Below are 27,452 nucleotides of genomic sequence, written 5' to 3' on the forward strand. Positions count from 1 at the left end.
CAGAGAGAAACCCAGCCTCAAACAAAACAAAATCCCCTACCACCATGCCCCAACTCAAGGATCCATCTCAGGTCCCTAGACTGGCATTGTAGGCACGTGCTAAATGAGCCATCTTCCCAGACCAGGGCAGAACATTTTTTAAATGGTAACTTAGTTGAAAATCCAAGGGTTCCTCTCAACTTTGTAAACATTTTCGAAGCAGGGTTTCTCTGTGTAGCCCCCCAGCTGTCCTGGAACTCACTCTATAGACCTGGCTGGTCTCCAACTCAACAGAGATCCGACTGCTTCTGCCTCCCGAGTGCTGGGATTAAAGACGTGCGCCACCACCGCCAAGGCACAGGCCTATTGTTGGGACGGGGTCCTTTATGTGATTTTGATATAGAATGTTCGGAGACTTCTTACACACTTTGCCTAAGATTCAAAAGCTGCCCAGGCTGGTTGGCGGTCACTTTGAAACCCTGCCACCTCATCTTCCGAGTTAGCTTGGATTATGGGAGTGGCACTTAGCATGCCCAGCTCAGCAGACACTTCTGACAGAATACTTTGAAATATTGAGTAGTTCCTGTTGACTTCAGGGATTTGTGTTTGCAATGCTAGGAGCTAAAACCTGGGGTGCATACAGGGTCGGCATTGATCACTGAGCTTCCCTCCAACTCTCGAGTAATTTATACCACACTTTCTGGGGGTAATGTAAGCTAATGTAACTTACTCCCCGATTTGCTAACTATGAGTATTTTCATGTTATTCTTGGTCCAAAAGAAAAACATCGAAGGCTGTAACAAAAGGATTTGGAAATACAGCTATCCGGTCATCCATTTCAGCTCCGTCCCAGGCGATCCTGATGCTCCCTTGTAGCCACACTATGTCTAGTCATGGTCACATCTTGTGCCATATCCAGGTCTGCATCAATGACCGGCTTTTCGGCCTACCACTATGATCACTATTGAAATGAGCTGCTCCAGGCTGGAGAGATGGGTCAGTGGCTAAGAGCACTGACTGCTCTTCCGGAGGAGCTGGGTTCAATCTCCAGCACATGGCAGCTCACAACTTCTGTAACTCCAATTTATCTGACACCCTTACACAGACATACATACAGACAAAACACAAATGCACATAAAATAATTTGTAAAAAGAAAAGGAAATTAGGCTGATCCTCAGACATGGTTGTAGCAGCTAAGCAACCAGGTCATTTGCCCCTACACCTTGAGAACATCAGGCATTGCAAAACTCAGAAGCATTTGGCCCTGGCACTGCTCTGGTAGACTCCCTACATCTACTAACAGAGTGCTGTTCTCTAAGGCCTCACCACCTGTTTTCACTCCCAAAGAACTACTGTCTCAAACAAGTGAAAGAAAAAAAATATTGAAAAAGGACTTTGGATCGTCTTAGTGGTAGCCTAAGAAACATTTTCACCAGGTGTGGTGGTACATGGCTATAATCCTTCATTTCAGTGGTACAGACTGGAAAACCAGAAGGTCAAGGAAATCCTTGACTATAATGTCAACTGGAGGTCATCTTGGCCTCAAAGGATGAGGAGAACCTGAATCGGGTAAGAATCAGAACCCAAGTTCAACCCCCAGCAAAAACTCAGGCATGACAATTCACATTTGTAATTCCAGTACTGTGCTATGGGGAGCTCACGACAATCTAACCTCATATGTAAGCTTCAGGTCAGTAAGACCCTGTCTCAAAGGAGATGACTGCATTCCTCTAAATAATGCTCTACCCCCTCCCCCCAAAAAACCAACCAGGCAGCCATGATACAAACTATCAGATGTAGTCAAATATTTCTTCAGCTATCAGAAATTTAATATTTATCCTGTTCTTTCATTGAATTGTGAGTGTCCCAACACATTTTGCTCCTTAAATTAGTATTTTCCAGGTCCTCAGGAAAAAGATTCAGAGACCAAAGACTTAGCATTAAGTTCTCAAGCTTATCTCAAGATGGATTTGAACCTGTGATAGCCCTCCTACCTCAGTTCCCCAGTGCTGTAATAACCAAGTGTAAGCCTTCACCTTCAGCTTGTTTTGGAAAAAATAAGGAAATTTAGCAAGCCATAGCAGATAAGATCCTGATTGGGGGGGGGGGTAACAAGAGCAGCTATTACCCGATAGAGGGATGTGTTTCAATGGTTTACAGTTTACCCCCAACAGCTGATTGTCTATCTCAGCAAGCTGTATTTTTTTCCAGCTATGAAATACTTTTTGTTGATGTTTTTCAAGACAAGTTTCTCTGTGTAGCCCTGGCTTTCCTGGAACTCACAGAGATTTGCCTGCCTCTTTTGTATGGCAATTAAAGGCATGTGTTGTAATACTTGGCTTCTTAGAATTTAAAGTGAAACAAAAAACTATTTCTAACTCTCCTCATCTACAATCCGGAGCTAAACCTAAAGTACATATAAAGATTTATGAAAAATAGTATACACGGAGATGCAATAGAGATACATAAACCATTCTCGGCAAAGACAACTAAACTGGGCCACAGTAGAGTCTCTTAGATTACGATGTACACTTGTGGGAAGAAATGCACCTGCAAAGAGTTCACCTGGTAAACTGGAATCCTGAGTGCCCCATCTGATCTTACACTTGTGGTCACAAGCCTCAGCGCCTCAAGCGTCAAGCACTGGGATGTCAGGCGCATTCCACCATGCTTTGTTCCTTTTCGCCATTAAAAAACAAAGTCCACATCTGGTGGACTGTGCCTATAGACCCAAAACCTGAGGCTGAGGCAGGAAGTTCAAAATTCAAGGCCAAGCAAGGATCTATCGCAAGAGTTTGCTTCTAAAACTCAGAACCACCTAGTAGTGCACTAATTTTCTTCTCTTTCATATTCACAAAGAGCCAAATGACTGTAATCAAATTTTGGGGACTGCCCCACCCCCCAAAAAAAAGTTCTTGAAAGATGATCTAAACTGGGTTTGGTTGTACACATCAATAACCTTAACACTGAGGCAAAAACTCAGGATGAGCAGTTCAAGGTCAGTCTCAGCTACAGAGTGAATTCTAGGTCACCTTGGACTACATGACCTTACCCACAAAAGGTGTTTTTACTATATACTAATTTTACTAGTTAATATAGTTTCTTCTCTATTCTAGAAGGACAAAAGGCATTTGTTAACTACTAGGCAGTCATTAGTAGGTAAGCAGCTCTTTAATGCAGAAACTGTTGGTTTCATTATATTGGTTACATATTGATTTTATTCAGGCTTGTCAATTAAGAAATACAAACAAGAGACTCTTAGTTGCTTCTACAGGTCCAATTTTTCATTACAGAAGCTGTTAAACACAGCTCTGAAATAGTGGAGTATAGTCAGCAAGAGACTTGGGTAGAGCAACAATTCATCTGAAATCCACAATTATATGTATTTACTTCCTTTGGTGCCTTGTACAGTAAGGCACTGTTAAGGATGTTACAGAATAGAGGAAAATACCACAGCAAATAGTTCTAGTGACAACTTACTAATAAACAAGTTACAATGTGATGATGGTGATTGTTTCTTTTCATTGTGATTTTTACAGTTAAGTACAGCCTTTATACTCCACACATAAAATAAAACAAGTGCTTATTATGAAATAGTCCCTGCCCATCCCCCCTCAATATACTGAACATAGCAGTTTAATAGAACAGAAAAATCAAGACAAGTCTGATTTCAAATTTTCAATAAAAAAGCAAAATTATGTAATGCAACAGCTGTTCAACTTGCAACTCTAATAGGCCCCAAACAAAAAAGCCCTGTATAAGTTTCTCCAGCACACAATCCAGTAGAAATGGTCAACTGCGATCAACTAGGAGCCTTAGAACAGAAGTTATATTGCTTCCCTGCCTCCTTTTATAGTCGGAGGCACAGGTATCAGGAGATACAACAGTCAAAGGAAGAAGAATTTTAAAGAAAAATTCCCAAAGTTGCTGCTGTTTGGGATAAAAAGGAAGACAGTATTTTACAAATGTTCAAAGATTGCAAGGCATTAACACAATTCATTCACTATCACTCCTACTTAAAAGAATAGAGATCAGCATCTTTTTATATAAAACTGGACGTTCAGAACTGCATTACAGGTTCACCAGAAACTATGGATGTAGTTTTAGGCTTTATCAAAGAAAACAGGTTCAGTTCAGATCATTAGATACTATATAACTAGCCTGGATGGTATCTAGAACTGTCCCCCTGAACGGCTGTAAACTAAACAATAGCATGTTAACTCCAGAGGAAGCTTAAGGATTGAAGATTATGCACAGCTAATTAGATCTCCCCTGCTTCACGCTCTTCAGAGCTCCTCCTGTCTTCTGATCTGCCATTAGTACTCTCATAGGACCGCTTCTTATCTTTTCGATCTCGGTCACGAGGTGATCTGTCTCTTGAACTCCTGTCTCTGTCACGTGATGCTAAGTCTTGGTCTCTGAATCTTTCTTTTGAGGATCTGAAAAATATTAATTTGAGGAGCAAAATATGTTGGGACACCCAAAATCCAATGAAAGAATAGGATAAATATTAAGTTTCTGATACCTGAAGAAATAGATTAGAATACATCTGAGAAGAGAGTTTTTTGACAGAAAAGAGCACTAGGGACACCAAAACAAAATTGGTGGCAACGAACAGCTACAGGTTAAAAAGTCTAAACTAAGCAACAACTTATAAATATTCTTACTATTTGAGATAACCATGAAGTTTCTCCAACTGACAAAAGATATTTAATATAAAAATAATGAATAAGTAATAGCTTTTAAAAGTTAAAAGTATCAGAGTCCAAATAGGACGGAAATCAATGAATTAGTACAGAGGTCAGATTTTTTTGGGATAAATGAGCTGACAATAAAGATTTGGTGTTAAAAATCACACACAATCTCAGAGTGTCTGTCTATTCTATCAACTTTTAAAACGTAAAAACGCAGAACCATCCATAGCTTGCTGGCTGTACAAAAATCAGGCCACAGCCACATTTATTCTATAGGCAGCACTTGCAAACCTAAGTAACAGAACTACTCAATAATATGGCTTTAAGTAACCATGTGCTGATTTAAAAATCTGCTTTGTTCCTCGACTGAATTCATTAAAAACAAATGGATTATACCATAATTAAATACTAACACTACTATCTCCATTCTCATAGTCATCGTCAAAAAAAAAAAGCACATAAACAAAACACCTTCAAATCAGAAATGTAACCAGGAAAAAACAAAAAATAAACAACAAAGACATTACATAGACTCTAACTATATTGGTTAGCATAGAGTATATACTTTCAATACCTAAAATGAATTAACAACAAATATTACATTTATTTTGTTCTTTACAGGTGATACAGAATGTTTATACATAATTTATCTCAACAAAGGTTTAGAATTATGATCAGAGGCACTGCCAAGTCCTACATTAATACTTTTTTTTTTTAAAGACTTGGGAATTTAAACCTAGGACCTCAATCTGCTAAGTTTACATGCTACTAGACCTGAAAAAGCAATACTTTCAGAAAACATAAGGCAAGATAAAAATACTACTATAACCAGTTTTAAAAATATAGATAAGGACAGCATTGTAGTTTAGATATAAAACAGTCCAAAAAGATCATCAACTATTGACTTGAAACTGCTGGGTGGTGCTACAGAAAATGTGACAGGGTCACAAAGACAGTACACCAATGAATTAATCCACTGTAAGTTCATAGCTAAGCAGTCATTGAGAGGTGGACTCTGGCAGGGGAAATAACTGAAGGGGGGGATCTTATTATATTATGTGCCTGACCCTCTTAGTCTTTATTTCTTCTGGAATACACAAGGTGAACCACTTTATTCCATTATAGGCTCTCTGCCTTGGTATTCTGGTTCACCAGCCATGGGCCCAGAAGCAATTCAAAAGTAGCCATGAACTAAAATCTCAGAAAACGTGAGCTAAAAATCCTTCCTCTCATAAATTGTTTTCAAGTGTTTTGTCATAATACAATATGGTAATACAGATGATTAAAATAAAGGCTTGAAAAATTCACACTTATTTAGAGCATTCTACTTGAGGTTTTATATGCCCTTTTCCCTTTTGTTTTCTGAGTAAAGATCTATCTCCCTAGCCCAAGCTGGCCTCAACTTGTGGCAAACCTCCTGCCTCAGCCACTAGAGTGTTAGCGTTACAGGAGTTCCTGATAAATAAGCATTTAAAAAATAATATGCTTAAAAGACAAAAGGTCACATTCAAAGTCTACACAAAGTCTCTATTAATGATGATAGAAACGATCAATAGAACAATGGCATTAGATATTGGCAAGTCCCTGAGGTCAGTGATAGTAACTGAAAAAGACATGAATTAATGTTTGTACAAGATCACAAATATCCTACATAGTTTCTTATGTGTTACTACTGAAGCCTAATAAGCCAAATATTCCTATTACCTCTATTTAATGAAATAGGGAAAAACAACGGGTTGTAATTAAATTATTTGGCTAAGAATTCTGGACCCAAGCAGTCTGACTTTGAAGTCTGAACTACATTGACAGATCACCCCAAAAAGCACAAGGTTGCAAAAGGTCCTCACTGACCTGTGGGAACTGTTGCCAAGACAAGGTTCATATAGATAACTCACTTGTAGCAGAGACCAGTACTTCACAGCAATATCGAGAAAACAGCAAAATGTCAAGACCTTTAATGGACTCTATTACCATCAATAACTAAATTCACATATATACCAGTAATTTGATGTTTATATATATATATGAAATAACAATTAGCAATTATTTGCTTTGTTAAAAGCAATGATGTTTTAAATGTAATTTGAATTCAAAGATATGAAATACTCTTGAGAAAAGCAAAAACTTTTAATAGTTTTACAAAAATAATCTTCTTTTGAACAGGCTGAGTATGGTGGTAAGTTTTCCTATATAGATAAACTTCCCAAGTGCAGGAAGCATCAAGATGACACAATGACAGGACAAGACTCCCCACCCACCCCCATCTTCACTACCAATAGACATGTAAGACAAACACCAGAAAAAGGACAGCTGGGCAGGCCAGCACAGAATCATCTAGATCCTTTACCACCTAGCTGCACAATTCTCAGATTTACTCTGCACATTTTGAATCATCAAGAACATTTAAAGAAAATGTTTATTTCTGAACACCGCACTAAGGACAGCATCCAAATTCCAGTTTCAAACTGTGAGAAAGAGACCTACAGGTATTTTGCTACTTCTTTAATTACAACCATTTATTCACGACTGATCCATTATCTGAAACCATTTTTAAAAATCATTCTGAAATTCTCATCATCTAAATTTGTAATTCGCCCTATGATATCCAGGTTAGCACTTGATAACCCATGGTCAAGTATCTTCAAACTCCTTAGAGCAACACGAATATGGTTGTTTACATATGCTATTATTTCTTTACTATTTTTTAATTAAGTCTAGCACAAAGGAAAGTTACCTAATTCTTAAAGGCAGGCAGAGTGTTATATGTCCATAAACCCAGCACTCAAGAGGAAGCTGAGGCAAAAAGATTATGAATCTGAGGCCAGTGTGGGCTACATTAAGACCTTGCCCACCCCACCACCGACCTGTCTCCTAACCGCCTCCCCACATAAAAATAAACCAGTTAGAATCACTTGAAGGGGCTACTTAGAACAATGACAGAAATATACAGAATAAATGTTGATTGACAGCCTAGCCTATTAAGAAATAGAACTTGTGATTTCAGGGAATGGGCAATTCAGTCTAAAACAAAGGTATTGCCAGCTTTCTGTGGATTCAACTATGAACTTTATGTGGAGTCAGTCACAGAAAGCCCAAGACTAGTTACTAGGCACTCCCAAGTGTTTGTTTCTCTACACAAATCTAAGCATGGTTGTCAAGGAGGGAAAAAGTAATTTTAAGTACAATTTAGGTTCCATAGGATTATCATGTGTTCTGAGTTTTGGGAACTTACAACTCCGCTACATTCCAACCCTTAGTTTGTTCCCACTAGATACACAGGTCCAGTGTCTGTTCTCATTTCATCATTTGAGGTTTCCTGCTTTACTAAGAAGTGCTGTAGCTTCCACAAAACTCAGAATCTTCCCATCACACTAAAGGTGAACACAAAAGTGTATGTTTTACACTGCAGATTAAACAACATAGTAGAATGAATGTATTTACTCTTTAGAAATGCACCAGCTCCAAGTTTGGAAAACAGGCAAACAAAGCTAAATAATTCTTTTAATGAAAGGATTTCACAGAGTCCCTAATTTGTTAATACATATTGGAAAACAAAGAAAAATCCCCACAACCTCATGAGTATTAGTACCTAAAATTACTTGCCTGTAAAACAGTTTCTGATTTATCAGCATCCCTCCCACCTCCCCAAAAACCCAAGTAAAGAAAAGCAAAACCCTCTACACACACTGGCTTCAATTTCTTACCCTGGCTCACACATAACTCTGCATGAACTACCCATACATCAGGAAAATGTATACACCTACAGTTGAGTACATAGCAATACCAGGTGCAAGTTTCAACCCAATAATCTAAACGTAAGTAACACAAGTAAACAAAAGGCTTGAACATAACGGTAGCTCCGCATCCTCGGATCGGCACTTCAGTACCTCCTCTTGGATCGCTCTCGGCTCCTGTCTCTAGAACTGTGGCGACTTCTCTGGTGGCTGCGGCTGCGGCTGCGGCTACTAGAACGAGACCTGTGGCGATGTCGTTTCTCCCGAGACTTGGATCGAGTCCTCCTCTTGCGTTCTCGAGACATGGAGCGAGATCGGTGTCTGCGATGCTCTCTAGATCTAGATCTACAAGAAAATAATTTATTTCATTGTCAGTGCTAAAATTCTAAAAAGAATCTACTTTTTTTTTTCTCTTAAAAAGCGATGTGTGAGCTGGGCTGTGGCAGCCCATGCTTTTAATCCCAGCACTCAGGAGGCAAAGGCAGATGGATCTTGGTGAGTTCGAGGCCAGCCTGGTCTACAGAGCAAGTTCCAGGACAGCTAGAGAAACACTATTAGAAAAACCAAAAAGAAAAGGAAAGACAAGGAAAAGAAAGTGATATGTATATGCATGGGCATATCATCACAGGACATGAGGGGAGTCAGAGGACAATACGAGTCCCAGGAACTGAACTCAAGTTATCAGGCTTGAAGGTAGGCACCTTAACCAGTTTAGCCATCATGCCAGGACTAAGACTCAATAAATAGCTCTACTTGATGGAAATCAGAGCCCAAATAAACTATATGTGCATGGAAATAGATTGCTAGTATATTAATGACTGGCTACTAGGATTTCAAAATAAAAAACACAAGAGCTAATTTTCAGAAGTCAACTAATACTGTATACATTTGTCAGTTAACCAGTGATATAGTGAAGGGGGAAAGTGGGAAATAATATAGAAATGATGAGATAAAAAAGATGGATTGTTGAATCTACTTTTTTTTGTGTGTGTGTTTTGTTTTTTACGAGACAGGGTTTCTCTGTATTATTTTGGAGGCTGTTGGTCTAGCCTAGCCTCGAATTCACAGAGATCCGCCTGCCTCTGCCTCCCGAGTGCTGGGATTAAAGGTATGCGCCACCACCGCCCGGCTGAATCTACTTTTAAACAACTACTGGTCAAAAACTTTTTACATTAGCATGGGTTTTTGTATACTGATACAAATTTAAGGGTATTTTTGTTATACTGTATGTATGTCTCATCTCTTATTTAAGGTACTGTACCTTGCAGCTCATTTTAAAAGGTTACGTAAAGTTTTGGTATTGGAAAGCTACTTAGGATAAAGAAATACAGGTTAGTAGTTAGTCATCTGTAACAATCAAATTCAGTCATGTTAGGTATCTTTCAAGGTCAAACATATTTTTAATAGGTGGTCTTCAAACACTTCAAAGACCTACGGAATATGACATTTAAACTGTTTTAATAACATAAGGCTTTTCATGACAATGATACATATCTGCACCTGGCAACACCAATCTACTTCATAAAAGGATGATAGGCATTGAGAACTTGCCTATGGAGTCTGCTTTTAATGTGCAAAGTTAGCCATTTGGGCAACAAACTGCCCTTGCCTTGACTGTTGACAGTGTGCTGTCCAAAATGGACAAGCAGGACACCATAAAAAGCCAATTCCAGATTTTATTTTATTTTAGTTTTTTAGAGACAGGGTTTCTCTGTGTTGTTTTGGAGCCTGTCGTGGAACTAGCACATGTAGACCAGGCTAGTCTTGAACTCACGGAGATCCGCCTGCCTCTGCCTCCCGAGTGCCGGAATCAAAGGCATGCACCACCACCGCCAGCAGATGCCAAATTTTAACAAGACAAGGTAAATTCCTTCTTTACAAAAATGCCTGTCAAATATTCTAGGCCTGTAGGTCAAAGATAGATGCCCCAACATTACAGACGAATTGTCCAAGAGGTCTCTGTCATCTCTATAGTTTTGGAAGTTGTTGGCTCTGTACTTTCTGTTTACTCAAGTAATAGTTTATCTTTCTCAGGTCTGTGACGGAGTTGAAGACAAGATAGTTATAGTTAGCTTTCTTTGTTACCAAACTAAAAAAGAACTTACCAAGAGATGTAAAATATACAGGCTGAGAAACATAAAAGATTAAGTTGTTTATCTAAAAATATGTTTTTAGCCGGGCAGTGGTGGAGCATGCCTTTGATCCCGGCACTCAGGAGGCAGAGGCAGGCAGATCTATGTGAGTTCAATGCCAGCCTGGTCTACAGAGTGGGTTCCAGGACAGCCTCCAAAGCCAAACAGAAACCCTGTCTCAAAAAAACCAAAAAAAAAAAAGTTTTTAGATCTAAAAAGATATTTTTTAGTATGGCAATACAAGTTAGAACAAAAAGTGGTTTAGGCATAAAACTTTGGGCTAAAATAGGATAATACAGTAAGTACATTCTCCAAATCTGCCAAACACAAATGGAGTGGACATTGTGAATGTAATTTCTACCTGATAATTATTCTTACTGTATATAGTTTTACTGTGTTAGTTAAAACCTTTCCTTTTTATTTAGCACAGGCTGCTCTTCCAGAGGTCCTGAGTTCAATTCCCAGCAACACATGGTGGCTCACAACCATCTGTAATGAGATCTAGTGCTCTCTTCTGACATGCAGGCATACATACAGACAGAATAGTGTATATATAATAAATAAATCTTTAAAAAGAGAAATAAAAAAGAGGGGGATGTTACGGAATAACCTTTTTGTGCACTGTGAAGATGTGTCACACTGACTGATTTCATAAAAAGCTGAATGGCCCAAGATCTAGGAAGGATTTACAGGCACATAGGACGCTGGAAAGAAAGACAGAGAGGGGAAGAGACAGAGGAAGTAGGGAAGCAGGATAGACAGTATGTAGATGAGATAAACAAGCCTGGGACAGCATATAGGTTAATAGAAATAGTTAATTTAAGTTATAAGAGCTAGCTACAAATAAGCCAAAGCTATCAGTCAAGCTTTCATACTTAAGAGAAGTCTCCATGTGGTTATTTGAGAGTTGTAGCTCAGTGGTACAGAACGTGCTTAACATCCAAGGGGCTAATAGGACCAACCCCACTATTAGACAGAACAGGGGGGAGCTAAGTGTATAAAAATGCTTGCTGCGGGTGTTGGTGGTGGCGCACGCCTTTAATCCCAGCATTCGGGAGGCAGAGGCAGGCGGATCTCTGAGTTCGAGGCCAGGCTGGACCGACAGCCTCCAAAACAATCAGAGAAACCCTATCTCGTTAAAAAAAAAAAAAACTATGCATAATAATTAATTTTGGGGCTGGAGAGATGGCTCAGCGGTTAAGAGCACTGACTGTTCTTCCAGAGGTCCTGAGTTCAATTCCCGGAAACCACATGGTGTCTCACAACCACCTTGAATGAGATCTAGTACCTTCTGCTGGCCTGCAGGCAGAAGGCTCTATACACAATAAATAAATAAAATATTTTTAAAAAATGCTTGCTGCACAACCATGAGTATCAGAGTGTGGATCTCAGCACACACATGTAACACCAGCTGAGGGCAGAGGAGAGGAGGGCTGCTGAGGCTTCTGTTTACGCCCTAGCTGAGAAACACAAACCCCCAGACTCAGACAGGGGTCATAGAGGATAATACCAAAGCTCTCTTCTGACCTTCACACACACACTCACGGATATAAACACATACGCCCAAAAACCAGTAATACAAAGGTTTATCAGGGGAAGTTGTTTGTGGCAGCACACTGAGTTCGAGGCCAGCCAGGGTTACATACACATAGTGAAAAGACTCAAGTTTTATCAGGAGCTGAAGAGATGGCTCAGCAGTTAAGAAATGGGTTTACTCTTCCAAAGTTCCTGAGTTTATAATACCCAGCAACCAGAAAGTGGCTTACAGTCTTTATAATCCCAGCATTCAGGGGGAGGAAGTAGGAAGATAGCAAGTTGATTGGCAGCCTAGGATACTATAACACATGTCAAAAACAGGAAAAAAACAAAAACAAAAACATGGGAATGTTTTAAGATGGATTGTGTTGATAAGTGTGCCAACAGCTTCTCACAAACTTAAACAGCTCTTAAGGCATATAAATTGAACCTCAATGATATGGTTAAAAATGTTTCAAATTACCACAAAAATGTAGTATTCCTCACACCTTAAAAAGCACAGTAACTGTGTGGAACAGTTTGTTTTTAAATGAATATTTTGGTTTTTTGTCTTAAATTTGATACAGCCTCACCATGTAGACCAGGCTGGTCCCATATTCTCAGAGATCTGCCTGCCTCTGCCTTCCAAGTGCTAGGAATGAAGGCCTGAGCCACCACACAACTACAGAAGAATTTTCATTAAACAATTATTTACATTTATTTCATTTTTTTTGTGTGTGTGAGTGCTTTGCTGAATGCCCGTGCACTCTATGCATGCCGGTATCCACCAAGGTCAGAAGAGAACGCTGGATGGATCCCCAATAGCTGGGATTAGAGACTGCTATGAGCCACCACTTGATTGATGGGAATGAAAGCCAAGTTCTTTGCAAGAACAAATGCTCTTAACCACTGAGTCATCTCTCTAGCTCAATTTCTTTTGGGGGGGGGTGGTTTGCTGAGACAGGTTATTTTTTTATGTAGCTTTGTAGACCAGAATGGCCTCCAACTCACAGAGATCTGCCTACCTCTGCCTCCTAAGTGCTGGGATTATACATGTGTACCACCACTGCCCGGCTCAGCTCAGTTAGTAATAATTTATTGATTCTCATTGAAATTTGAAAGATACATAATCTAAAAAACATACATTTGAAAAATACAGCTTCACTATTTTAGCCATCTTCTACAGTACCTACCTTTTGGGATTCTTGCTATGTGAGCGGGACCTAAAAAAAGAATATCTACTTTTAGAAAAGTGACTACATGAAGTTTTTAAGCTGGCACAATGTGCTGCTAAATGCCATTCGTCTTTGAGTCCTGACTTTCGTGTCACTTCTATAAAAACAAAGCATATACTTATGCATCAGTCTCCTGGGGGAGGGGGGACTATACAGAATTCTCTACCTTGTCACTGAAGTTCCTTCAACTAGATACTTGACTTAGGAAAGAATATACTTCTGGAGACTGAAACTGTGTGCTTATCACAAAACAATTCTCCAGAAACTAAAACAACAGAAACAAACACATTTTTTTTTTCTGTATGTTTCAAACTGTACTTTATCTTCTGGGAACAAAGAAAAATGTTTCAAGATCTAAAATGACCATTTTTAACCTACAACCTCATGCTATAATACCAGAAAGATGAACTCAACTTCACATCTTTGTTCATTTACATGAATTATATTCTTTAAAGAAGGAAATTAGTATTGTGTGTGTACATGTGAACATGAGTGTGCATGACTCATAAGGCTAGAAGCATTGGATCCCCTGAAGCTGGGGTCACAGGAAATTGTTACCTGCCCAATGTCTAACCTGGCAACTGAACTCAGGTCCTTTCAAAGAGCAGTGCATGTTCTTAATCAGTAAGCTAACTCTCTCCAAAATGATTGTCTGCAGTGGCATCTTGCCTTGCCAGTGAACGTGTGGTGGTGTTCACACCCTCTTGGCTTGGTTTCAAGTGCAGATGTGACCCATTATAAGGTAGAGAAGAAGATACTCTTAGCAAAACAAGAGAACATGAGCCAGCTCCTCCTCTGCGTTATATTGGATCACCTGAAACCACGCCCAAAGAGTGTGGCCACCACAAGTTCACTGGCAAGGCAAGATGCCACTACAATTATCTTCCTTCATTTTTAGGTTAAAAGATGCTGGATCCCAGAACTGTGAGCCACCCCATGTGGGTGATGCTGAACCATCTCTCCAACTTCCAAATGATGTTAACTCTACATTTCCCAGTACAGTGTTAGCACTCAAACAATTCCACTTCATGGGTTTATTTTGAGTGTGTGCTCTCTCTCTCTCTGTCTCTCTCTGTCTCTGTCTCACTCCCCCCCCCCCCCGTCTCTCTCTCTCTCTCTCATGGCAAGCATATTTTAAAGTATGCTTTGGGTTGTATTAACTATGGTTTTATCCATTCATTATCTGTGCTGTGCAACCAGGAGAAAAGTATATATCCTCCTTTAGTTTAATCTATCAATTTTAAGACAGAAATAGCAATATAAATGTCATTAGATATGAAATGTCCCGCAAAAGCTAATGAGCTGAAGATCTGGTCACCAACTGGTATATCTAATCATCCAGAGCTAATTGGATTACAAGGGCTCTTGTTCAATCAATGGATAAATTAATCTACATCTCTTTAAATGTGTGCATGTATACCCCATGCATGTGGATACCTGTGCAAACCAGGTGTTGGATCCTATGAGTTGGGAGTTACAAGCAGTTATGAACAGCTCAATGTGGCTGTTGGGAACTAAACTCAGTCTCCTGAAAGAGCAGTAAGCACCCCTAGCCATTTTTCAGCCCTAAAAACAGATCCTTAATTTGATGGTACTGTTGCTAAATTACAGAAACCAGTAGATGAGACATAAATAAGCCTTTCTTCTTTTAAACTGTTTCTCGAGTATTTTCTAATACCAGATAAACTAAGGCAAATTCTTAGTACAGAGCCTGACATATAAATAGCCCGTAAGTGACATACTCTTTTTGTTGATTATATCAAGAGCAATTAAAAACCAGCTTGTGTAATTTTATACTATTTTATAACTTTATCTTGTGAACATATTTACAGTACTTCCTCAATGTCATAAAACTTAAAGGAAAAAAACCTGCTTCAACTTTTGTTTTGAGGAAGTCTTACACTACAGGTCAGGTTGGTTTTGAACTAGGTATTCTGAGTGCTAAGATTATAGATATGAACCAACAAACACCTGCTTTGTTTTTTTGAGGGGGACGAGGACTCACCATGTAACTTAGGTTGGGTCCAAACTCTACAGAGCCTAAGCTAGCCTCAAAGCTACAGGTCCTCTAACTTCACATGTATGTGCTGGGATCACAGGCATGTACCCATGCCCGGCTAAGTATTTCTCCAATAGGGCTACACTTGCAATCAGAAGGAGTGAGAGGTGATCGACTTTCTTGACATCTGCAAATAGTATAGTCCTATTAAAAAGAAAGCGAGGTGGCGGGCGGTGCTGCAGAGGCAGGTGGATCTCTGTGAGTTGGAAACCAGTCTGGTCTACAGAGCAAAGTGCAGGACAGCTGGGACTCCATAAAGAAACACTGTCTCAAAACACAAACAATTCTAAATAATCCAATACTGAATAATATCTCTAGAAAAACACAGCCTAGGACTGAGCATAGTAACAAGTGTTTGCACTCAGACAGTTGGCCTGTGTTACACAACAAAACCTAGGCTTAACAACCAAATAACCTAGACACGATGATACACATACTTTTAAGAGTTATAGCACAAGTGCAATCTGGAGGGAGGGGCTGGAGAGATGGTTTAGAGATTAAAAGCATGGTCGCTCACAACCATCTATAATAAAATCTGGTGCCTTCTAGTGTGCAAGCATGCATGTAGATAACTGTACACATGATAAATAAAATCTTTAGAAAAAAAAAGGTAAAACTTTGTGAGTTCAAGGTCAGTTTGTTCTACAGAGAGTTCCAGAACAGCTAGGGATACACAGAGACCTTGTCTCAATAATAGTAATACTAAAAATGCAACAAGAGACTTTGACTCAATAAGGTGAAAGACAAGAACCAATTCCAGAAAACAGTCCTCTGACTTAACACATACCCCACTACACAAAGACACTGACAACCCCCCCCACACACAAAACAGAAAAACGGGTGGGGGTACACAACCTCAGCATACACTACAAAGAGGTTAAGTCCTAACATGAAATTTGTTAAATGGGAAAACACCAGGGAGAGAGAAATGGGGAAGGGTGAGATAGAGAAAGAAAAGGGATTTCTCACACAGATGACAACAGCATTGTACTGCTTTGTCCAGTGAAGTGGCCAGGGAAAAGGCCTTGCCATCTAAGCTTGGTGGCCTCAGTTCAGTTCCCATGGTGAAAGTCCTGAACTTCACTTGAGCAGTGAGAGACCCAACTGCCTGCCGAGTGCATGCCCACACTTGCACACAGAGCCATGTAACGCGACAAGAAGTTCACCTAAACTGAGAAGCTATGCTCAGAGCTTTTGAGTTAGCACCAACAATAATTTTCTTCTTGTTCTTCTTCTTTTTTTTTTTTTTTTTTTTTTTTTTGAGACAGGGTTTCTCTGTGGCTCTGGAGGCCCAAACAAACATGGGCAACAATGATTTCTAATGATGTTTAACCACTCCAAATATGAAGATACCAAACTTACCAATAAATGAGTTAACATAAGCAGACTTGCTGTGTCAAGTTAATGATTTTATAATCATGGATGTGGTGACACAGGGGAGGAAGAGGCCAGCCTGGTCTACAGAGCAAGTTCCAGGACAGCCAGAACTACACAGAGAAACCCTGTCTCAAAAAACAACAAAAGACAAAATAATAACAGTAATAATTTATGGCACCCACAATTGAGAAAATAGTAGTAGCTTAACATAAAAACAAAAACTCCCAAACTACTCCTCAAAAAGTATAAAAGGAGGCACACTGGAGTGCTTGCCCAGCATGCACCAAGACTGGGCTCAAGGCCCAAGACCAACACCAAAGAGAGAAAAGGCCACACACAGTTCTGTGCTAAGAAGCTACAAAACAAGCCCAGTATGAAAATACTAGTACTAGCAAGAGTTTTGCTGTAATTCATTCAACCTAAAGACACGAGACAGCCCCTACTCTCTTATTTTCCATAACCCTTAGAGAAGTCACATCAGTTCAGTAGACTGCCAAAAAGCCGATAAAGACTGAACACTATTAGCATGAAAAATGTGAAATCCAGACATGATACTCAAAAACTGTGACTTTCGGATCATTTCAGATTTTAAATTAGAAATGCTGGTAAGGGCCGGGCGTTGGTGGTGCACGCCTTTAATCCCAGCACTCGGGAGGCAGAGGCAGGCGGATCTCTGTGAGTTCGAGGCCAGCCTGGTCTACAAAGTGAGTTCCATGACAGCCTCCAAAGCTACAGAGAAAACCTGTCTCGAAAAACAAAACAAACAAACAAAAAACAAAAAGCGCTGGTAAGGCTTCTTTACTCAAGACTCTCCAATTCAGAAATAACAAATTTTGAAACATTTCTGATTTAAAGCGTTTTGGATAAATATAAGCTATTGAATCTGTATTGTTTCTATCAAAATGGTCTTGCTTTTGTTGTTGTTGCTGTTGTTGTTTTTGTTTTCTGACACAGTGTTTCTCTGTGTAGCCCTGGCTGTCCTAACACATGCTATGTGGACCAGGCTAGCCTCAAACTCAGAGATTGCCTGCCTCTGTTTCCTGAATGCTGGGATTAAAGGCGTACACCACCACAGCCCAGCCCTACAACTCTTTTGATTAGCTTTTTCTAAAGCTCTGACCATCTCATTCTGTCTTCATGCCACGTAGTATCTCTAATTTTTTAAATTGTTCCATTTTAATTTGTTCTGTGAACCCCCAATTATTACAGTATGCCATGGCACAAACTTAGAGGTCAGAGGACAACTTTTGGGAACTGGTTTTTGTCTTCCACCTCGGAGGTCTCTGGGATTGAGGGTCACCATGCCCAGCTTGCATGGTGACATTTTTGAAAGGGTCTCTATGCCCACAACCAGTTTAATAGCATCTTCAAGATATATTTCCTTCAGGCTGAAGAGTGAGCTTCAAACACATGCACTATTTCTGAGACTGTACATACCTTCTCAATTTCTCCCGTTCTTCTCTCTCCCTCTCTTCTCTTCGTTTCAGACGTTCCTGGTTTCTTTTCTCCTGCTTCTCAGCTACAACTCTCTTTAAAATAAAAAAATTTAAAAACCAGTTGTACTGGGCAAATCCTTAATTATCTTTACCTTAAACTATATCTGGTTTCCCATGTAATAAAATTAACATAATTAAAAAATTTGTCAGGTACAATTATTAGACTTCAAGTTGATTTCCCAGAATTGTGGAAAACATGTAAAACTTCATAATTCACTATGATTTCTTTTCTCCAAGCATGAAAGGCAAGCATATTACCAATGAACTTCAGCCCTGCCCTATCATTTCTTAATGACATTAAAGAAACAAAAACTACAGACTGGAGAAATGGCTCAGAGGTTAAGAGCATTAACTGTTCTTACAGAGATTCCAAGTTCAACTCCCAACAACCACTTGGTGGCTCACAACCATCTATCTATAAGATCTCTTCTTGTGGCATCTAGGTAATCAATCAAACAGAACACTGCATAATAAATGAATCATTAAAACCACAACAACAACAATCACATGCACATGACCTTCCCTGTTTCTCAGCATCCTCATCCACTTTAAACGGTCTCAATAGTGTTGAATCAGAATGAGTAGTACTATTCAGAAACTAACTGTAGTTACAGCTACACAGTGAGACCTTGCCAATGAAACCAAGAGAAAAATGATAACAGAACCAGGTTAACCAGGATAAAGTGAGAAATAGTAATTTACACAAGGTACCTTTAATTCTTCGAGTTTTTCTCTTATTTCAATGAATCCCAGGTGCAGTTTACCCCCAAAATGGTCAGCAAGTCGCCTGTCATTATCATGAAGACCTAAATATGCAGAACAGACTTCACAGACTCGAAGTTTCTGCTGCTGGAAACTGGAAGCTGGCATAGAATTCCGATAAACTTCCTAAAGAAAAGTGAGAAAAAAATGATCTCTGTAAGAAAATAAGCTATATACACACAGATGTTTTCTAATAACTTCTTTGAGAACACTCCAGTGAAGGACAAAGCTTTACCTATTCTTTACTCCCGCCAGTCCCCAACACAACGGATGACGGAAAGGTCAATAATCTTCATCAGGATTCTGATGACCTGCCAACCCACACACTCTCACAGTGAACAGTACACACTGGTGAACCTGCTCCACACACTCACTAGTGAACAGTACACACTGGTGAACCTGCCCCACACTCTCACTAGTGAACAGCACACACTGGTGAACCTGCCCCACACACTCACTAGTGAACAGCACACACTGGTGAACCTGCCTCACACTCACTAGTGAACAGCACACACTGGTGAACCTGCCCCACACACTCACTAGTGAACAGTACACACTGGTGAACCTGCTCCACACACTCACTAGTGAACAGTACACACTGGTGAACCTGCCTCACACTCACTAGTGAACAGTACACACTGGTGAACCTGCCCCACACTCTCACTAGTGAACAGTACACACTGGTGAACCTGCCCCACACACTCACTAGTGAACAGTACACACTGGTGAACCTGCCCCACACTCTCACTAGTGAACAGCACACACTGGTGAACCTGCCCCACACACTCACTAGTGAACAGCACACACTGGTGAACCTGCCTCACACTCACTAGTGAACAGCACACACTGGTGAACCTGCCTCACACTCATAGTGAACAGTACACACTGGTAAACCTGCTCCACACTCTCACTAGTGAACAGCACACACTGGTGAACCTGCCCCACACACTCACTAGTGAACAGCACACACTGGTGAACCTGCCGACCCACTATTCTTGTTTCCTTTACTAAGATGATACTGTTTTTAAGGCAATTAAAAAGTTTTTTCCAAGACTTAGGTAGCTTTAGCTAGGATGACACGGATTTTAAAAAAGCTGAATAGAATGTACAGAGAAGTTAATCAAAAGAGAACTGAAGCAGAAATCATCAAAGAAAGGGGTGAGGAACTCAATTGTAAGTGCTTATCCTACAAGCCTGAAGGTAACCAAAAGTTAAAAACCCACAACAGGCAAAACTGGAAAGGTGGGTTAGTGGGTAAAGACACTTTTGGCCAAGCTGAGGGCTGAAGTACAGTTCCCAAGACCCACATTGTAAAAGGAAGCCCAAGGTAGAAGAAGAGACTGACTCTTACAAGTTGTCTGCTGACCTCACACCAGTGCCACCACACGTGTCCTCCCCTCAAACGGCGGCATGGCGATGGGTGGTTGTAATTTGAGCAACCGGGAGATAAGGACAAGTGGATGGATCTCAGGGACTGACTGGCTGGCCAGGCTGCCTACTTGACAAGTTTCAGGCCATTCAGAGACTAGGTCTTAAAATTTTAAAGGCAGACAGACAGCTCCAAGGGCTATACTCTCTTTTCCACACATGTATACACATGAATATAGACACACACAAGAGTAAATATTTATATACACACACAGTGCTGACGACCGAATGCACACACACACACACTTCAATCACCAGTGGACACTATAGCCTATGAATTGAAAAACATAAATGGGCTACAGGGATGGCTTAGTGGTTAGGAGCACTGTGTTTACTCTTCCAGAGAAACCAGGTTCTATGTTTAGCAGTCAAATGGCAGCTTACCATTATCATAACTCAAGCCCAAGGTATACACTGCCTTCTTCCAGGCTCTGGGCACCAGGTAAGTACAAAGTGGAGATATATACATATAGGCAAAACACCCATACATAAAAAACAATTAAGCCTTTTTTTAAAGGAGAGGGGCAATTTGAAAAATATAAATAAGGTACTAATTACAAAAGGAAAACACTTCACAGTGGGCAAATGCTACTACCATCAGAAATTTAAAAACTACACAGATGGGGATCACAAGATCAAGACTAAGCTGAACAGCTCCAAGGCCCTATTCTTCTAAAATGGACATTTTAAACAATGGGGATAAACCAGGCAGTGGAGGGTTACTCCTTTAATCCCAGCACTTGGGAGGCCAGCTTGGTCTACAGAGCAAGTTTCAGAACAACCAGAGCTACAAAGAAAACCCTGTCTCAAAAAAGAAAAAGGAGGAGGTAGGAAAATAACTAACACGCATTCAATGCAGTAGGCCTTTCTCTTTCTCCAGCTAAAATTTTCTTGATGTCTTAAGGTCATCACTATGATATGGGTATTGTATTTGTGCTGTCTTCTTCCTGTATAAATATTAACATTAAGATACACAAATATGAGCCAGGCGTTGGTGGCGCACGCCTTTAATCCCAGCACTCGGGAGGCAGAGGCAGGCGGATCTCTGTGAGTTTGAGGCCAGCCTGGTCTACAGAGCAAGTTCCAGGACAGCCTCCAAAGCCACAGAGAAACCCTGTCTCGAAAAACCAAAAAAAAAAAAAAAAAAAAAAAAAAAAAAAGATACACAAATATACTTAAGTTACTAAGATCGTTTGCTTCTGCTCTGCTTTTCCACACTAGTTTGAAGAATAGAAGTAGTAGAACAGAATAGAATAGTATGTATCTCATATCAGTTTGAATAATAGGGCTTCATTTTTAATCTTGTCACAACAGATCCTGCCATCTTTTTATTTCAAGACAGGGTCTCAATAGACTGGTTGGTTACAAATCTTCAGCTGCTGGGAATTGTAGATGTGAGCCATTTTAGCTGCTACTCTGTACAAAAATATTTTAAATTCTAGATTTAAGAATTAAAAAAAAATAAAGAAAACTAGAATACTGCCCAGAGTTAAAAAAAAAAAAAGAGAGATCATCATGAAATATAGATGTCAGCAGATGAGGCAAAAAGACACTACAGCAAAAGACTACATTATAAGCAAAAGACCACATCATAATCTCCACCAAATATATTTGAGTTTCTACACATGAGGTGCTTGCTATACCAACCAAAACAGAATTTGTTTGTGTTGTTAGATTTTTGAACTTTACCATAATATTAGATGAGAGAAGGCCCCCAAGGTAGTAGCAGACTGTACTGCTATGGTAAGTAAAGCTGCTGAGAAAAAGGGTAGGTAGGCACAGTGCATATAGGCGTTGTTTGTTTTATGTGGGTAATTGGTTAAATTACATTTATGAAGTTGTAAATTTCAATATAGCTATGACTACAAATTTCTAAAAACTACTTATTGATTTAATTTCCTTTAATTACATTTTGAATAATTTCCAGTTAAATATCTATTTTATAAAAAGTACAGACACTAACATTTTACCACTATTAAGAACTTATCTCTTTTTAAGATAGCTGGGTCTCACAATAAGACCTTGTCCCAAAGCAGAAGAGGAATTTTACCTCTGCTTCTCTTTTCTTTGCTCGTGCTTTTTCTACTTCATCCATGACTTTCTGAGATTCTTCCACATTTCCTTCAGCTCCCAGTTGTTCCACTTTGGCCAACAATTTACCTATTTCTTCATTTAACTCATGAACACGCTCTGCCTAGGAAAACAAAAGAAGACCATGAATGAAAACAGAGTGAAGGGCTGAAAAGATAGCTCAGCAGTTCAAATCTCGGGCTGCTCGTCTAGAGAATCTGGGTTCAGTTCCCAGCATCCACACTGCAGCTAACAACCACCTGTAACTCTAGTTCCAAGAAATCCAACACCCTATTCTGGCATTAGAAACATGTCTGATGCACAGACAGACATATATGCAGACCAAACATAAATACACATAATAAAAAAGTTGAAAGGAGCATAAACAACGTATTTCAGAAACTCTTTTATAAAAGACCCATTTTTTTTTTTGTTGTTTTTTGTTTTTTGTTTTTACGAGACAGGGTTTCTCTGTATTGTTTTGGAGGCTATCGGTCCAGCCCAGCCTCGAACTCACAGAGATCCACCTGCCTCTGCCTCCCAAGTGCTGGGATTAAAGGCGTGTGCCACCACCGCCCGGCCTAAAAGACCCATTTAAGACCCACTTACGTAGTGTCTTGCTACAGACGAGGCTGGACTTAATTCCCAGTCCTCCTCTCTGTGACCAAGTACAAGTATACATTACCATGCACAGAGATCAATGTTTAACTTAATAGAAACATATAATCTTAACAAAGTAGTATTTCAATTCAAGACTTTCCTTTCCTCAAGGGTCCCTATTCTTTTATGACTATTCCTTTATCAAAGTGGTATTTTCTTTAAAGTATTATTGAACGATTGCATTAATAATCAAAGCTCTTCAATCTTCTTTGCATCTGCACCCTCACAGTTTTACTTTGATTCTAAACTCATGCATATATTTGCTTTGATTATGGCAATGGAGAACACACATATCCTAAGAAAGGCTTGAAAAACATTTGCATAACTGGATATGATGCTTCTGCCTGTCTTCAACCACCAGAAGAAAATGGTCAGCTTAGCCCTCAAAGAACAGCTTGGCAGCCTGCAGTTGACTGCAAAACATGTGTAAAAACATCCCTGCTGAGACAAGAGTACTGTGCAATCAAGTTCATTCTCACTGGTTCATCCCATGCAGTTTGAGTTACTGTTTGAGGTCATTAGTTATGGGTCTCTTCTGCAGTGATGGATGACCAAGGCAATACTGCATAACCAATACAGATCCTCAGAACCCAATCACTGTAGACTGCTTGACCATGAGATACATGGTCTCTGATATCAACAATTCTCAACCTTCTGAAAGCTGCCACCCTTTAATATAGTTCCTCATATTGTAGTGATCCCCAACCATTAAATTATTTTTGTTGCTATTTCAGTACCATAAACTATGGTGGCAGCTACACAAGTTTATGTGTGCTAAAATAAAAAAAGCCAGGGACTGGAAAGACGCACTAGTGCAGTGGTTAAGAGCACTTGTTACACATACAGAGGACCCAGGCTCAGTGCCCAGTATCCCTAACAGGTGGTTCACAACTGTAACTGCAGGTTCAGGAACTCTGATTCACTAATTTAACCTGCATGAATGCCAGGTATGTATGCACATGATGTACACAGAAGCAAAACACTCATGCACATTATATGTAAATGAATACATGCACCACTGGCAAATTCTAAGTGAAATATAATTATCAATGTTGTTATATTAGTTACCATTTGGTAGGTAAAAACAATTCCACTGAATACCCTACTTAAGTTTACAATCCAATTATTGAAAAATCAAAAGATTGGAATAAGTCTGGCATGGTGACTCACTAATCCTAGCACTCAAGAGGCAGAGACAAGGGCAGAGGCAATGACATTTCTATGAATTCAAGACCAGGCTGGCCTATACAGTAACTTCCAACCCAGCCAGGGGCTATACAGTTAAGACCCTGTCTCAAAAACAACAAAAAGTAACATAAAAAAAATTGGAGTGAAGAAAATGAGTTAAAAATATACTTTATAATCCCTGCCTTGGGAGGCAGAGGTAGAAGAATGCAGGTCTCTGTGAGTTTGAAGATAGTCTGGTCTATAGAGTGAGATCCAGAATAATCATGGATACAAAGGCAGATCCTATCTCAAGCAGTAACAACAAAAACAAAAAACAAACAAAACACCCTATGCTTGACCTAATAACATGATTAAAATTCTTACCTTTGCTGCCACCTCAGCACTTATCTCTTCTTGAGTCTCTGCTAATCTTTTCTTAGACACTTCTGTTCTTCTGTCACAATCTGCAATGAATGACTGCAGATGATCCATGGCCTAGAAAATTTAGTATAAAACCATTACTGGTATAAAGTCAATGTTATCCAGAAATATCTTTACTAAGCACTGTATTTTGGGTAAGGGATGAAGCCCTAAGTACAAAAAAACACCCAGTAATAATAAGAGAGTAGCGCACCACTGTAATCTCAGCACCTGGAAGCCTGAAACGAAACGGTAAGCTGAACCAGCTTGAGGGACATAGCAATGTGTCATGTCAACCAAAGCAATGCAGCCAAACAAAAAGAAATGGTTTTAGGGTGTTAATAACTCAATTACTACTAAGCCTAATGCCCAGAGTTCCATCTCCAGGACACACATGATAGGAGAGAACTAATTCCTGAAAGCTAATCTTTCACAACAGACACACAGACAAGAGACACACACATCCCATACACACCATGGAAGACCATTATGGTATCTACAAAAACTTATTTCTCAATATCTCGACAATTGCTTGTATTCTGTGGTTTTCAAAGTTTTACAAAAATGATGAAATGAACAATTAGCAGATTTAACAGAAAAAAAATCTAACAAAGCTGTATTCTGTTTGAGGTATATTTAATGCTTATAACTAAATAATAGTTCATTCCAAAGTAAACTTTAAAGCTAGGCATGGTAGTGCACATCTTTAACCACAGCACTTGGGAGGCAAAGTGGATCTCTGAGTTTAAGTCCAGGCTAGTCTACAGAGTGAGTCCAATACAACCAGGGCTACACAAAGAAACTTGTTTTCTCCCCAACCTCCCCCCGCAAAAAAGCAAAAGAAATTTAAAAACAAATATTCAACTGTGGTGGTTTGAATGAGATATTCTACATATTCAAGCATTTGAAGATTTGGTACCTAGTCAGTAACCCTGTTTAGACAGGTTTAAGAATATGGCCTCAGCCCAATGGTAGCATTGCACGCCTTTAATCCCAGCACTTGGGAGGCAGAGGAGGGCAGATCTCTGTGAGTTCAAGGTCAGTCTGGTCTACACCTCGAGTTCCAGGACAGTTAAGGATGTTACACAGAGAAACCCTGTCTCAAAAACCAACCAACAACCCTAACAAACAAAAAACCCCAAGTAAACAAAAACACAAAACAATGACAACAAAAAGAAGTGTGTCCTTGGGACTTGAGAGATGGTTCAACAGTTAGGAGCACTGGATGCTTTTCCAGAGGACAAGGGTTCAATTCAATGGCAGTTCACAGCTGTCGGTAACTATGGCTCAAGGGGATCAGGCAACTTACAGACATGTAAACAAAACACCAATGTCTATCTATAATAAAAACAAAACTAAATTAAGTGTAGCGTTGCCGCTAGGGTCAGGCTTTGAGGTTTAAAAAGCCATTCCTAGTGCTCTCCTCTTCTTGCTAGCCTTTTAAGATGCACCAGCTGCCATCCGCTCAGCCCCTCCAACCCCACACTCCAGCACCATGATGACGCACTCTTTCTCCTTTGAGACTTCACATCCAAACAGTACCTTATCATGATGGTTTTTATCACAGGAACAGAAAAATGACTAGTTTTTTATCAACTAAAAACAGAAATTTATCCTGCACACACTGACTGAACTTAGCCGGCCAAATAAGCCAAGAATTCTCACAAAGTTAACAGAGATACTATTACCTTTTAAATTACAACACAAATCTGCTTTCATTTCCTTATATGAAGTCAAAGATAGCGTCCCAAAGTAGTAAAAATAGCAATGCAATATCAAGAAGGACTGTTGGTTCTACGGAGGAGGTATTTTGGCTACCTGTTTCTTACAGCTGAATAAATCCAAGATTTATAAAGGATTTAACTGTACAAAATGAATTGATTGCTCATAGGGCTGGAGAGATAGGTCAGCAGTTAAGAGCACTTGCTGTTCTTGTAGAAGACCTGGGTTTGGTTCCCAGTATCCACATATGGCTTACAACTATCTCTAACTCCAATCCATGAAGATCTGATGCTGTCTTCTGGTCTCCATGGATACCATGTAAAAATCTGGTAAACACATGCATGCATGCACAACATTCATACACATAAATACAAAATTGGAAATCTACAAAAACAACCATGGGTGAGAAGTATTTTCTGGTCAAAATAGAAAAGCTCTTTCAAACTGATAAAAATAGGTATTATAAGCACTGATTAGACAGTATAACTAAAAATAGTATTTAAAGACAAAAGTCATCAAAAGAAAAATAAAACAGTATTTTTAGAGCATACACAAAGGAAAGGACCAATTTTCATAATGTGTAAAGTTAATATAAGTCACTTAAAAAACTGACAGTGCTCAAGTTCAGCACTCAGAAAACAGCTGTCATTATACATGATCTTAAATACAATCAGAGCATTCGTACTCATTCCCTCCTAAAAGATGAAAATTAAAACTCCACTCAGTCTACATTTTGTTTATCAACAGTGACTAAAAAACATCTTAACAACACCGTGTAGCCCACAGGGGGAACAACGTATTACTTAAAAATCAAAACTTTCACAAAGAAAAATTAAGCATTATCTATAAAAATTACATTTTGGCTCATCTACTTTACACAGATAATGCAGAAAGCCTGAAAATAACCTCAATATTCAACTACAATGCTCCATAGTAATCTCTTTTATCTTATGCCCAGACAGAAGTACATGTGTTTTTATAGACAATTTTATTTACATAAA

The 27,452-nt window shown here is 39.4% G+C and overlaps 1 protein-coding gene across 10 annotated transcripts in view; it reads right to left on the reverse strand.

The window, feature by feature from the left end:
- Positions 1 to 3,180: 3,180 nt before the first annotated feature.
- Positions 3,181 to 27,452, reverse strand: part of LOC106022825 (putative RNA-binding protein Luc7-like 2) — a 52,117-nt gene continuing 27,845 nt past the window's right edge. For 8 of the 10 annotated variants that reach the window (XM_040728596.1, XM_040728594.1, XM_040728598.1 and 5 more), the window contains 7 exons: positions 24,694 to 24,804; positions 22,463 to 22,606; positions 18,934 to 19,110; positions 18,164 to 18,255; positions 13,249 to 13,278; positions 8,562 to 8,753; positions 3,181 to 4,419 (listed from right to left, as the gene is read on the reverse strand). In XM_040728596.1, the coding sequence (XP_040584530.1) occupies positions 4,242 to 4,419; positions 8,562 to 8,753; positions 13,249 to 13,278; positions 18,164 to 18,255; positions 18,934 to 19,110; positions 22,463 to 22,606; positions 24,694 to 24,804 (924 nt within the window). In that variant the 3' untranslated portion in view covers positions 3,181 to 4,241. The remainder of the gene's footprint in view (positions 4,420 to 8,561; positions 8,754 to 13,248; positions 13,279 to 18,163; positions 18,256 to 18,933; positions 19,111 to 22,462; positions 22,607 to 24,693; positions 24,805 to 27,452) is intronic. The other 2 variants (XM_040728597.1, XM_040728595.1) reach the window with 1 other exon arrangement.

The sequence above is a fragment of the Mesocricetus auratus genome, unplaced genomic scaffold (assembly GCF_017639785.1).
Source record: "Mesocricetus auratus isolate SY011 unplaced genomic scaffold, BCM_Maur_2.0 Super-Scaffold_100019, whole genome shotgun sequence".
NCBI classification, from domain to species: domain Eukaryota; kingdom Metazoa; phylum Chordata; class Mammalia; order Rodentia; family Cricetidae; genus Mesocricetus; species Mesocricetus auratus.